This window comes from Mizuhopecten yessoensis, unplaced genomic scaffold, assembly GCF_002113885.1.
Source record: "Mizuhopecten yessoensis strain PY_sf001 unplaced genomic scaffold, ASM211388v2 scaffold10331, whole genome shotgun sequence".
Taxonomy (NCBI): Eukaryota; Metazoa; Mollusca; class Bivalvia; order Pectinida; family Pectinidae; genus Mizuhopecten; species Mizuhopecten yessoensis.
Window position 1 is genome coordinate 45956 of NW_018408493.1, and position 14294 is coordinate 60249.

The window sequence follows — 14294 nt, forward strand, 5'->3', positions numbered from 1 at the left end:
TAAATGATATACAGGCCCTTTTGTGCCTTTTTGTCCTGTATGATAAATGATATACAGGCCCTTTTGTGCCTTTTTTCCCGTATGATAAATGATATACAGGCCCTTTTGTGCCTTTTTTCCTGTATGATTAATAATATAAAGGCCTTTTTGTGCCTTTTTTTCCTGTATGATAAATGATATACAGGCCCTTTTGTGCCTTTTTTTCCTGTATGATAAATGATATACCGGCCCTTTTGTGCCTTTTTGTCCTGTATGATAAATGATATACAGGCCCTTTGTGCCTTTTTCCTGTATGATAAATGATATACAGGCCCCCATGTGTCCTCCAGATCTTGTTAAGTTGTCATAAGCTTCAATATTCAATATTACTGAATTACTAGTGAAATATTACTGACACAATTTTTGTCCTTTTTCCCTTTGCGTGATAGTTCTCGGACAGGTATGAATATATCCAATTAAACAAAACATGCCCCCCCCCCTTTTTTCCCCTCTAGTTTAATTATTCATGATAATTAACAAATGATAAAACATGATGTAGGTGTATGTGGATGTCAAATACAGGCCCTACAGTGCACTGACTCTTGGTTTATTGTTCTTGTAACTGTTGTTTCCCGCAACCAGGAAGATTCTTCTTAAGATTAAGGTTTCCGGTACACTGAAGATAGAGGTCTGTGTGGTGATGTTTGGGGTTTTCAGTAGACCCTTAAGCTTGACATTTATCAATCTTAGAAGTCAAGTAACATTTCCTTCAACCTTAAGAGGATCTAGACACTTATGTCAGATAGACACTTGCTTTCAAACCCAAGAGTCAGGTTTATGACTGTGTAACACTCGCCAGGTAGTGTTCACCTAGGTTGCATTCACGTATCCCAGTTGAAACAGTTCAGGTGGCGCAGAAATATTTTGCAATAAACAAACAAACTTGGACCGAACTGTAGGCAGAGCTAAAAAATGCACAGTTTTTGAGTTTTTTGACAAAAAAATTACAATTATTCAAGAAAGATATGTTTTCCTTTCAAATGTCTACTAATTTATACCTGTATTTATAACATATCCTAATATATCCTGGGTGAATCAATCTTGTTTTATAAAGATGTAATTCAAACTAGCAACAGCCAGCATTTTAGTTTCGATCAGGCATGTCTAGACCCTCTCTATACATGTGCGAAACATTCCTGAGGTCAGCCTCGGTTCAGACCTGAGCCTGTCCTTTTCTTTCAGGTTCAACCGTTACAACTGGTTGAACTGGATACGCGAAAGAGTCCCAAGGATCTATAAGAAAAGAAAATTTTGTAATATACATGTAGGCCTTAGCTCACTTACAGATGAAAACATGTTTTCAATACCTGATGTAATACATTCTTATATATGGTGCACGTTCCATTAATTAACTCATTCACCCCTGAAGACACATTTGAACCCTTCCAATTCAAAGGTTGGAATAGTTTATTGTGAAACTTCAGGGGTGAATGAGTTAAAAGAAGAAAAATATTGACTTTGTTCATAGATGGTCAGCAGTTTTGTTGAATGTAGTATATATGGTAAATGTCAAGTAATTCCAATAAAGCATTATGGATATCTATCAAACTTATGTCCCATAATGATATTTAGGTCTACAAATGTTTCGGTTTTGTATAGACTGACCCGACTCTTTACAGTCATTGTCTCTGTGGCTACCGGTAATCGTGAACACTAAACCCTTTTCGTTGCAGGAAGTAAACAGTTTCCTTGAGAGGGTGAATAAGCTCAGGGAGGAAGAGAAGAAGGATGCCATCCCCAAAAACACAGCAGTCAAGTTTCTGATGGCCCGGAAGTTCGACAGACAGAGAGCACTGGAGCTGTACCTTAATCACGAGGTTAGTGTTAAGAGGATGTAGGGATGTAGACAACGCCACGGTGACAGTATCCCCTCGTACACCGCCTACAAACATTACACCTATAATACACATGCACCACTGTATTATCGACCAAAGGTCATCGGTGGTCACCAAGTACTTTTAAGAGTTCATTCAGGTCAACATTGACCTCACATTGTACTGCAGACATCTGCCACTGTGTATATATTTGTTAGCGGTAATTCCTTTTTTGTGCAACACATGCATGTATGATCTCATAATTTCTATCTAAGTTTTCATACTTTAAGGAAGTGAAGTTAACTATAACTTGGAGCATTAGCAAAATTTTCTAAACTCTGTACTTGATTCATTTATTACCCATTTTTGTTCCTCAGGAGATTGAAAAAAATAAAAATCTGTTTCTTTTTTCTCCTTTTCTTAAATCAATTTCATTCAAATTTCATCCTTTTCATAAGAAAACATTGAAAAACCTTGACAAAATGCTAACTTAGTAATTGAAAACATCAAGTATTGATGATGAGGTTAATTGAAGTTCCCAGAGCTTAATTCAGTAGTAAATATGAAAGAAAGCAAATCAGAAACAAGACTAGTCTCAGATTTATTGTTTCTGTTGTTTCTGCTATCGCAAAAGAAGTTCAAGTTTGCAGATCAGAAATACAAGGCTTTAGTAAATTTAAATTTTAGGACTATTTCAATATTTATGATATTTTGTCCAGATCACAACATTAATTACAAAAGTTCTTGACAGAATATATATATATATATATGTTCTGTTTTATTTTTAAGGGGTTAAAAGGTTTTCACACAAAAACACACAATTTTGGGGTAATATTTCAATAATGGATGCAAAATTGATAAAAATTGGAAGGGTTAAGTTACATTTTTCAAAATACAAATTGCCTTTTGGTCATAACGCACCTAAGTGAGATTCTTTGATGTTATATAACAACCAATATTGTGATATTAAGTTGATCATATAGTGACAACAAGAAGAATTTGAAAAGAGAGATGTATGGATACAAAGAATAATGTTCTTCATTTGCAGGTGTGTTCATGATCAATTTATTGTCAAATTTTCATATTTGCTGACTCTGTCTGAATGTCCATGTAAATACTAACTAGCTTTGTTTATCTTATTCAAGGAACTTAAATGTTGGTGTAAGTTATAATTAACATTGTTTTTATTCAGAGCACCAGACGACGAGAAAGCTTGATCAACATCTATCCTTTGGACGATTACCTGAAACAAGAACTAAACACAGAGAAGCTCACTATTCTGGTATGTTTAATTAATTTGTCGGTCTGGACTAAAATGTCCCAGATAGATGGGTAGATTTTCATGATATGCTACAAAATTAACACATTTTCCCCTGAAGGCACATTTGAACTCTTCTAATTCAAAGGTTGGAATAGTCCATTATTAAAGTTTAGGGATGAATGAGTTAATACAGTTTCAAAATATTTGACAAACTTACAAAGTGTAAGAAAGTAGAATTAAACAATGGAATCAAAAACAAATCCAATGTTTTATTAAAGGATGTCAAAAAGTTGTGTAACATACAATATGACTTAATTGCCCGGCCAAGGATGCCTTATCGAGTCCAAGGACTTGTTTCCTATATGAGGTCAAGTGGCCAAAAGAGCAAACAAAAGGTTGACACCAATTCTTAATGGGAAGTATTTTTCTGTTTTTGTGAAAATAATGCAAGATTTTCTCCATTGAAAAAGACACAGGCCCCTATATCAGGAAAGAAGGTAAAATAAATACTGTTGGCGTAAGCCATAACGATCAATAAATAAGGTGAAAAAAGGGAGGGAAAAAGCACTATACAGGCCCTGATGCTATTAATAAGCTTTTTCTAGTGTTTAAACATTATTGTTAAATCTTTAGAATTGAATACAAAGTCCAGAATACAAACTAAATCAACTGAAGTAGTTAGTTACTACTCACAATGATACGGTATCTGACACGATATGCATGTTCGTTGATACAGCCGGGCAGAGACAGACACGGTGCGGCCATTGCCTTGTTTACAGCCAGACTCCACACGCCAGCCTGTACCTCTACACAGCTAGTTCTCAAGGGCCTCATCTACCAACTGGATGCTGCACTCGAAAGGTACTGCAGTTTCACTATATTGACATGTGGGGTTATAAAATAAATGTCGGGGTCACTGAATTTTTTTAATATTTATTGGGAAACAAAGGTATTGGTCGTACCAGTATTTTTTTTCTCCCAAATTTGCCTGTGGGCTAGTACATTACTGGTACATGCTTTACGAATGAATTTGAAGCAAAATGTAGATTAGCAGCCGATGACAACTACAGGTCGATCTAGGCCTATTTGATCATCTATGATCATAAGATGCTGCCGGAATGAAGCTAGTGTTTTAGCTGCATCTTTCAATAAACTAAACAAAGAAAAGTATATTATTTCACTGTTATCAAAGAAAAAGCCCTGTCAGTTACAAATATCTGAATTAAACAATCTTTCTTTAAAAAATCATACCACTTGGACATTTAAATATGGTCACTTCCGGATTTTTACAGCTGAAAAAACATGTTTTCTGTTAATGTCAGGTTTTCTGTTAAAGTCATGTTCTGGTTAATATCATGTTTCCCTCTGACAAATGAGAAGTGATATCAAGTGAAATATACTTATTCTCTAAATACAAATGAGTGTCACTTTCAAACAAGATTTTATCACATGTACTTTTACAATATTGCATTATTCTTATTGTTCAATACATATTGGATTTATATTATTTTGTTCTGTGTTCACAGTCTAATATGAGTGGGCATAAGTTTTTGGCTGGCATAATTAGATATTAAATCAAATAAAATTAGATATCTTTGAAAAACATTTCAGCCAAGAAACTCAAAGACATGGCCTAGTTTTCATCTACGACATGACAGAATCAAAATACAACCATTTTGATTATGAACTTAGTAAAAAGATCCTCAACATGTTGAAGGTATGTATATAAGAATAACCCAGACTGGAATGCTCATTTTTGTTTGAATTTCGGAACTTTAAGGCAACTCGTGCAGACCTGTCACTTTAATCCTGCTTATTATTATTTTTTTACCGGCATATGAAGAAAATATTTCTTAATTAATCTTACTCCATTCACCAGGTCACCAGGTCACCAAGGGAAAGTAAAAAAAACAACACTTTTAAATAAAATCTGAAATATTCCTTTAATAAAGCTACTAAAGATGTAGTGAGCTCAAAAACAGTATTTTCCCAGATCTTTATTATCGTATGTAAGTGACGCCCACTGATGTTCTCTAGTCTTAGATGAATTAGGTTTGTAGCATAAATTTGCATTCAGTTTGCTTGTATTTTCTTGTGATGTTGCATCAGATAAGAATTGTAACTTTCATCCACACCCCCAAATACTGGACATTTTTTATTAAAGGGGAATTGACTGGAAGGCAGTATTACGATAATCTTTAATCAGATTTAAGATGGTGTAATGACACTGTTATAAACACAGTCTGCCCTTTGGCCTCATTCTATGAAAAAGTTTTTCAGGAGCATACCTTCTTTACTTTATCACCTGGAGGAACTAGATTTGGTATGTAAGCATGTCGTGGCTGGTGGAAGTGCGGCTTGGTAAATGAAAAAATCATTACCGGTTGGGGACTATGGATTGCCTTGCAACACTTTGTCTCGTTAGTTATCGATTAGCTTTGTTTGTGTTAAATAAAACCAGACTTAATGAGTTACAGTTTTAAATGTTGAAATGGAAGACTTTTAAACAAGGTCACATTTTCCCCAAAGTGCCTTAGCTAAGTGTCGAACCTGGGAATACAGGTAACTAGTCCAGTACACTACCAATTGAACTAAAGGGAAATACCGGCAAGCTGAATTAGAAACAAATAACTTGATGGTTAACCACTGTGTCAAATGGATTTAAATACAATGATTGGAAATTAAGTTTAAATTTTGATATTTGTAACTGCTTATTGTGATTGTAGGGAGGGTATCCCGCCAGGCTGAAGAAAGTTCTCATCGTCACCGCACCACTGTGGTTTAAGGCTCCGTTCAAAATACTCCGCCTCTTTGTGAGGGAGAAGTTACGAGACCGGGTAAGTTGTCCGTCCTGTCACATCAAAGCAGAGGCATATTTAGAAATCATCATGCAAACACTACATTATACTGTAGAATCATTTATTTTCGTGGGTTTAAAATTTCGCGGTTTTCATATACTAGCCTGTTTCGAGGACATTATATTTCGATGATCTCTGATTTCCCCCTATCTATATTATACCAAATTTATGTTTTCGTGGGGATTTAATTTCGTGGCTTTTTGTTATCCACGAAATAAATGAAATTTAATGTCCCACGAGAAATTATGATTTTACAGTATTGTACATTTTAAGTTGTGAAGTTATTGCTTAAGTGTACAGTAATATGTTAAGCTCTGTAGCAAACAACTGAATAAAATTTGTTGAAATCATGAACATTAAAATAAAATAGAGTCCAACACTTTTGTGCAGTATTTTGAATTCCAGAAAAAAACTTGATTGAAAATAAATATATCTATTTGAATTCAAAATCTCATATCTGGCCTTGGGTTCATAAAACCACCCTAACCTTCAAACAGGTTACGTGTGCTCAAACCAGTTTTCTTGTAACTCTCATAGTTCTTGTATTGAAATCAAAACTTTAATTACTTTCACATGGGAATGGTTCTTAGCACAAGTCTTTAGTAAGTACCAGCAAAATATTGAAATAGCACAAATGTTTTTATATGTACACGTAGTATTTTCTCTCTAGAATTGAGCTGATTGAGCACATAATTTAGAATGAGCATGAAAAGTATTCCATGAATACAGGGATGTAGTCCGAATTATTCTGACGTTTTATCGACTATTTTCATATCGGTCTGTCGTCGATTAACGTCAGAACTCCGGCCCTCTATAATATGCGGGAAATATGCGCCCCGCGCCCGGGGCGTACTTCAAACTGATATTTTAGAAACAATCGCTCCGGGCGCGGGTCGCATATTTCCCGCATATTATAGAGGGCCGGAGTTCTGACGTTAATCGACGACAGACCGATATGAAAAAAGTTGATAAAACGTCAGAATAATTCGAACTAACAGGGATGATGTTATCAAGTCATTACAAAGTAGGGGTGAGTATTGCTCGTATTTTTCACTAATGCAATATTATTACTATTGGGGAAAACACTATTGTGATAGTACAATTATTGTGGTATACTATCACGATAGTATTGCAAGAGTATTGGATAATTCACTTACCCAAATTCTTTCTGTCAATTCGCTGTTGGTTCGTTGGTATAAGGTCAGTTTGTTGTCTTAAATATGCAAGTTAGTGGCCATGCTGTCTGCTAACATGTTTATCAAACATTCCCACAACAACAAAGTATAAAGTAGACCGTAACATTTATGAAATTTTAAACGCAGATACGACTGAGATTAATATCTGATACTGACTACCGTTCTTGACTCCTTGTGTTAGTGCAGCCGAGTGTGTCTTTATGATAACGACTGAGTTATCAGTACTCATAATTGCATGGTGTGATAATGAAAACTGTAAGTGTTAGTAGTTTTGAAACTATCGATTGTTTAGCATACTATCGACGATTGTTATCGAGTTTATTAAGTTATCATCGGTTAATCAAAACGACAGGCGTACAATCATAATCTATCGATAGTACGATATATCGTTACGCCACTATCATGAAGTGACAAAGAAGTTCTGTGTCTGTAAATGACTTATTTGTTTATTGCAGGTGTATACTGTAAGCCTCTCTCAGTTGACACAGCACATACCCAAGGAATCCCTGCCACGGCAGTTAGGAGGCATTGCCCCAGACACCCACGCACCGTGGCTACTGATGTGTGCCAATGTAACCGCAAATCAAAATGCAGACATTGACTCGTATTTCAGTGCTTGTAAGAAAAACGTTGAACGGAATTCGCGAGGATCTGTGTCTCGAAGGAGCTTGTCAAGTGATATGTCGGACACGTTGTTGATAAGTGACATCGATTCGGAGGAATCAAAAGAAACGATCAATGAAAAACATAACTGTGAGGATAAAGAAAAGGAGGTGCAGATTAATGGCGATGAGAAAGCGGAAAAAGAAGTGACAGTCGAAAAAGAGGATTCTTGTGTGAATAACTCTGGCAAACGCCGACGAGAATCAGATCCCATCTTGGAATCAGGGAGTGTGAAAAAAACAGTCGATTCATCGATGGACTATAATAATTCTGAAACCATGGACCAAAATCTTGAGATCCCTAAAAAGAAACGCCCTCTGTCTGGCAGTTCAAACAACATGATTGAGGACTCAGTACATCGATCAGAAACAGGGGGGCTAACTCTAGATGAATTAGCAGAACATTGTCGGCAACTCAAACGAAAAGGAATGTACCAAGAATATGCTTTAATCAAGTTAGAACCACCATCGGGCACATTCACAGTATCAAAGTAAGCAATCGATGTTACGTTAGGCAAAGATCATGTAAACACATTTTTTTCTTCAGTTTATTCCCTGTGAAAATTCATCGGTGACAGCTGGTGTACATATCTCATCTGTGACCTGTGACCCATTAAGATGTTACATCTGAAACATTAAGGTGTGACATTCGACACAGTGAGGTGACCTCTGACACAGTGAAGTGACCTCTGACACAGTAAGGTGTGACCTTTGACACAGTGAGGTGTGACTTGGAAATTGTGAGGCGGATCTCTGACACAGTGTACATATGTCATGTGACTTCTTGATCTGAAAACAGTGAGAAAACAGAGACCTTTGACATCTTAAGGTATGACCTCTGACACCGTTAAGTGTGACCTCTGACATATTAAGGTATGACCTCTGACACAGTAAAATGTGACTTCTGACATTGAGATTACATAGTGAGGTCCATGTGTGACCTGAATATGTAACCTGTGACACAGTGCGAAGTGAAGTCGGACACAATGAGATGTGTTGTCTGAAACATTAACTCATTCATCCCCTGAAGACACATTTGAACTATTCCAATTCAAAGGTTGGAATAGTTCATTATGAAATTTCAGGGGTGAATGAGTTAAATTGTGACCTCTGACACAGTGAGGAGTGGCTTCTGACTGAATAAGCTATGTTCAGCTACAAGAACATATATGGGAGGACTAAGGTGGGAGTACCGTGCTCGCTACAGGTATATTACTGGGTGACCTCCAGTTATGTGTCATTAATATGAAACAATCTGCTGTACCAATTAATTACAGCCATTGGGATATTTATTTATTCCTTTTCTAGATTTATCTATAACTGGAAGTTTTACTGTGAAGCCCCTTTTTGTCCACGTTCCACCATATAGCTCTATATACTGTATGTATTGTGTTGATGACATAGGTTGTTAAAGTTTAATTAATAACTATTGCCCCTTTTGCATTTAAATGTAACATTTTCGGGCATAAATCATGGCAGACCTGCAAATGTTTATGCTGGCCTTGCAGGGCTTTGTAAAGGCTCGCCTGAAAGCAGCATCAGATTACTAGGTCCCACCTTATTTCATAAACAAACAACTCTGGTCCAACCGGTCAAACCGTTTGGATCACGATAAGCAAATGCAGCCTATATATGTAAATAGATTTTATTTTTTTACCTTTAGCACTTAGTGAAGTGTCATGTGACACAGGACAAGGTTTGTATTAAGGTTATGTAATTGACATTTTATGCATACATTATACAAATTAAAACTTTCTTTGGTAGAGCCAAATACAACTTGCCTAAGAACCGATACTCAGATGTGCTGTGTTTTGACCATTCACGTGTACGCCTACCTGTGAAGGAGGCTGACCCGTCCTCCGACTACATCAACGCCAACTATATGGACGGCTATATGCAGAAACAAGCCTACATATCCACACAGGGTAAATTTATGTTCAGGCTATTTCTAGTTTTACTATGCAAACATCAATGTTTTACTGAATATTAACGGTGACAGTAGAATGTGTTGTTTTTTTATCATAGCTGTTTGATTGAACTCAAAGTCATTGATATTTCTAACGTGCATTTTGAAATGATGATTGAAAATGGATATTTTTTTGTCCATATTAATTGGAAAACAGTATATATTCATAGAGCAATTAATAAAATAAGAGGTCAAATTTGAAATTTAAAAATTCTAAGTTTCTTATCAATTTGACCAGTATCTTCCCAATGGTCAATAAATGCTTGGTGAATGTTCTTTAAATCTCTATTTTGTTTAAGATAATGTCACATTGATTTTGTTTTTGAGATTTTTTCTATTTTCATTTTTAAGGACCACTTCCAAAGACGTTTGGCGATTTCTGGAGAATGGTCTGGCATTGTCAAGTTATGGTCATCGTCATGACAACCAAGTAAATATTGATATTTATTAAATAACTGTTTGAAATTATTGAGATTGAGTCATGGTGAATGCTTTATTATCAGTACCCCAATGGTAATACAATACTTGAGGGGACTATTTAGGTCTCAAATCCATCCGTCAGTCTGTGCATATGTTGCTTTGTCTCTAAAACTCAGCCACCTACAATATTGTCAAATTTCGCATGCGAGTACCTCTTGGAATGGTGGAGTGCGGGTCACATACTGAAATAGGTTCTTCTGCTCAGCTTATGTATACCAAGAAATTTTCGCTGCACACCTACAATTGTCAAATTTTGTGAGTGCTCTTCGGGTGGTGAAGTAATGTATACTGAAATCATTGAAAGATTTTCATTTCTTAATCTTAAAATTACTGTATACCGAGGGAAAACTTTTGCTGTAGTTTAAGGTCAAATTTATCAACCATATCAGCGAACATTTGTAAACAACAAATGTACATAATAATTAAATATGAAATTAACACAGGCGATGAAAGATTCTAACAGAAAGGGTGACAGTTCGACTGGACGAACATTTTCTGGTATACTGCAGTATATTGACAAGGATGAAATAGATTTGAGGATTTAATTCGATGTAAATCATCTTGATTAAGTTAATTATCTTCTGAAGGTGATATTTAGTTAGACAGAAGGTACATGGGCTGTGTCTGTATTTTCAGGGCGATAGAGCGCGGGCGGCTAAAGTGTGGCCAGTACTGGCCGGTGGAGGAGGACGCTGAGGAAACGTGCGACGAGTTCCTCATCATCAATACAGGAACAGAACAACACCAGGACTACACTGTGACAGGGCTGTTCCTTCATAACACCAAGGTATCTTTAACATCTACATTAATATCCTTTTCTACCACTTTTATACTTTCTTGTATTTCTTTTAAACATCCTTGTATTTCTTACCCAATACCTATTTCTTACAGTGTATGATGATAATGTTATTATGGTGATGGGCGGTTAAGAAAAAATGAATGTATTTCCATTCTGTTTGCCTATGATGAGATTTCAATATTTTCCATCTTCTTGCTCGCAATGAGGTTATTTTACATTCCCAATCTGTTTGCCTATGATGAGATTTCAATATTTTCCATCTTCTTGCTTGCAATGAGGTTATTTTACATTCCCAATCTGTTTACCTGAGGTGGATATTAAATTTACATTTCTATTCTGTTTGCTTCAATCAGCCCTGTAACTATTGCCTTTTCTTTGAAACAAGCAGTTGTAGTGACCCTTATTTTACCATAATCACTGGATACAGCGTTCATTTCTTGAAGAGGAATTTTCACATCAGTCAGGAAAACAGGAATTCCATGTCGTATTGAATTTACAATTTCAAGTTCAGCAGATCTTGCATGCTTAAACTTGTTTGATTTGAATGCATATATCCACCTTACTTTTGAACAAAGATGAAATTGCAACAAATTTTGTGCTTGTAGACTGATGAATCACGCCACCTGACTCACCTGCAGTTCACCAGTTGGCCAGACTACGGTGTTCCTTCATCAGCAGCTGCATTCCTAGACTTCCTGCACCGCGTACGGTCCTGTCAGGCCGACGCCACAGCTCGCCTAGGTAACGCCTGGCAGGACCATCCACTAGGACCTCCCATGTTGGTACACTGCAGTGCTGGGATAGGTCGCACAGGTGAGTTAAGAAAGACCTGATGCTGGGGTTTATTTCTGGTATTATAAGGTACAGTTAAACTTTTTGAGAGAAACCAACCACCTCTATTAAAAGGTCACCTGTGTTAAAAGACCTGTGCCCGTATTCATGTAACTATTCTCAAGCTCACGTACAGATTCTGTGCTCAAACCTATTTTCTTGTAACAGGCTTAAAATCATGCGACATGGTCAGAAAGTCAGGTAACATCAAAAACGTTATTCAGCCTTAAGTCTATCAAAACTTCTTCCAGATCATTGACAAAATGTGAATTCTTATGAATTTATCACCAGAACAAGGATTTAGGCTTGAGCACAAAATCTGAGTTTGAGCATGAGAACAGTTTCATGAATACAGGCCCAGTTTTGAACTCATCATTGTAGTTACTTTTAAATATTACCGGGTAATTTAACAACAAAAATAAATACTGTAGGACTCAGGTGACCGTTAAGGCCCATGGGCCTCTTGTCTAAGATTTGATGATTTCACCTGAAAGAACAGCTTAAACGATGCCATTTAAAACTGTTTATTAACACTTATTATATTAATTCATATTTCTGTATCTTATATAATTTCTTTGTTGCAGTCTAGTGCATTAAAATTTCATTTCTCCATATCTGTTACAGGTACGTTTATGACAATAGACATTTGTCTGAGGAAGCTGGAGGATATCGGCCGTGTGGACGTCCAGGAGACGGTACGAAGGATCAGGTCACAGAGGGCCTTCAGTATCCAGATGCCGGACCAGTATGTGTTCTGTCACCTGGGACTCATAGAGCACGCCATGAGGCAGGGCAAGCTGCAGGAGATCGACTGGACAGGCTTTGACGAGAGTGACAGTGAAAGTGATTGAGTATGAAATCACAGACGATTTAAATATTTCACAATGATTTGTTTCGATTTGTAATGAGATTTTAACATCTCGCAGTGGAAATGTTTATACTATTGTAATATCCTACAGTGAAACTGACTGGGTATGAATTTTTATTGTATTCAATAACAGTGAAAGAGGCTGAGTTTGAATTTAGTTCAGATTTGAAGAATTTAATGTTACAGTTAAGATTGAGTGAATTAAGACCCAAACTGATCAAGATAAAATTTAGGCACATTAGCTGTTGTTACTCAGAGTTTAAGATGATGTAAAATTACCAAGACAATGCTAATGGTTATTGTTCTTGTGTCCTCTATTTGAAGGTTCTAGAGTGCTTAATATCCATTATCAAGGGATGGTAAATTGACTCATAAAATCAGTGTTCCTGTGGATGCTTTATGGGGATTGAATTACAGATTTAAAACTGAAATTGATTAAAGAGAAAGTTTTTAACCTCTCAAGATTGACAGTGGCTTTGTCAGTGTAATAACTGTTGTGCTGAATGGCTTCGTGGAATCGTGTAAGTCTGCACACTGTGTTTAAGTCAATAATGGCTGTGGATACTCAATACTGCACACACTTTGTCATTCAGTGGATGTGGCATCAGGTTAACTCATTCACCCCTGAGGACACATTTCAACTCCTCCAATTCAATGGGTTGGAATAGTTCAATATGAAATTTCACGGGTGAATGACTAAATCTGTATAATTTATTTTTACACTTTAACACAAAGTTAATGGGACATTGTAGAATTTCACCTGCCAAAAAACCTTGTGCTTTATGAGGAGTATACATACATGTGTTTCTAATCCGCAAACTTTATCGGCTTATGGGCTACTGTTGAATTACTTAGCAGAAATGTTACAACCTGCAAGCTTCATATGATAATGCAGTTAAAAGGAATATTGCTTGTCAATTAATTGACTGTAGGAGAATATCACTTGTCCACAAACTTTGTCACTTAATTGACTGTAGGAGAATATCACTTGTCAACCAACTTTGTCACTTAATTCACTGTAGGTGAATATCACTGGTCCACAAACTTTGTCACTTAATTGACTGTAGGTGAATATCACTTGTCAACAAACTTTGTCACTTAATGACTGAAGGAGAATATCACTTGTCAACCAACTTTGTCACTTAATTCACTGTAGGTGAATTTCACTTGTCCACAAACTTTGTCACTTTATTCACTGTAGGTGAATATCACTTGTCCACAGACTTTGTCACTTAATTCACTGTAGGTGAATTTCACTTGTCCACAAACTTTGTCACTTAATTGACTGTAGGAAAATATCACTTGTCCACAAACTTTGTCACTTAATTCACTGTAGGAGAATATCACTTGTCCACAAACTTTGTCACTTAATTGACTGTAGGTGAATATCACTTGTCAACAAACTTTGTCCGCTCTTTGACTGATGTGAAAAATCACTACTCGGATAAAATAACGTTATCAATTAAATGATCATAGGTGAATATCACTTGTCAACAAACTTTGTCACTTAATTGACTGTA

The 14294-nt window shown here is 36.3% G+C and overlaps 1 protein-coding gene across 1 annotated transcript in view; it reads left to right on the plus strand.

Annotated features, from left to right (window-relative positions):
- Positions 1–13892, plus strand: part of LOC110460152 (tyrosine-protein phosphatase non-receptor type 9-like) — a 19504-nt gene extending 5612 nt beyond the window's left edge. Inside the window, exons 2-12 of the mRNA XM_021512892.1 lie at positions 1713–1856; positions 3046–3135; positions 3851–3975; positions 4726–4831; positions 5841–5951; positions 7624–8321; positions 9595–9755; positions 10148–10226; positions 10913–11063; positions 11681–11888; positions 12531–13892. Coding sequence (XP_021368567.1) covers positions 1713–1856; positions 3046–3135; positions 3851–3975; positions 4726–4831; positions 5841–5951; positions 7624–8321; positions 9595–9755; positions 10148–10226; positions 10913–11063; positions 11681–11888; positions 12531–12757 — 2100 coding nt within the window. The 3' untranslated portion in view covers positions 12758–13892. The remainder of the gene's footprint in view (positions 1–1712; positions 1857–3045; positions 3136–3850; positions 3976–4725; positions 4832–5840; positions 5952–7623; positions 8322–9594; positions 9756–10147; positions 10227–10912; positions 11064–11680; positions 11889–12530) is intronic.
- Positions 13893–14294: the final 402 nt, after the last annotated feature.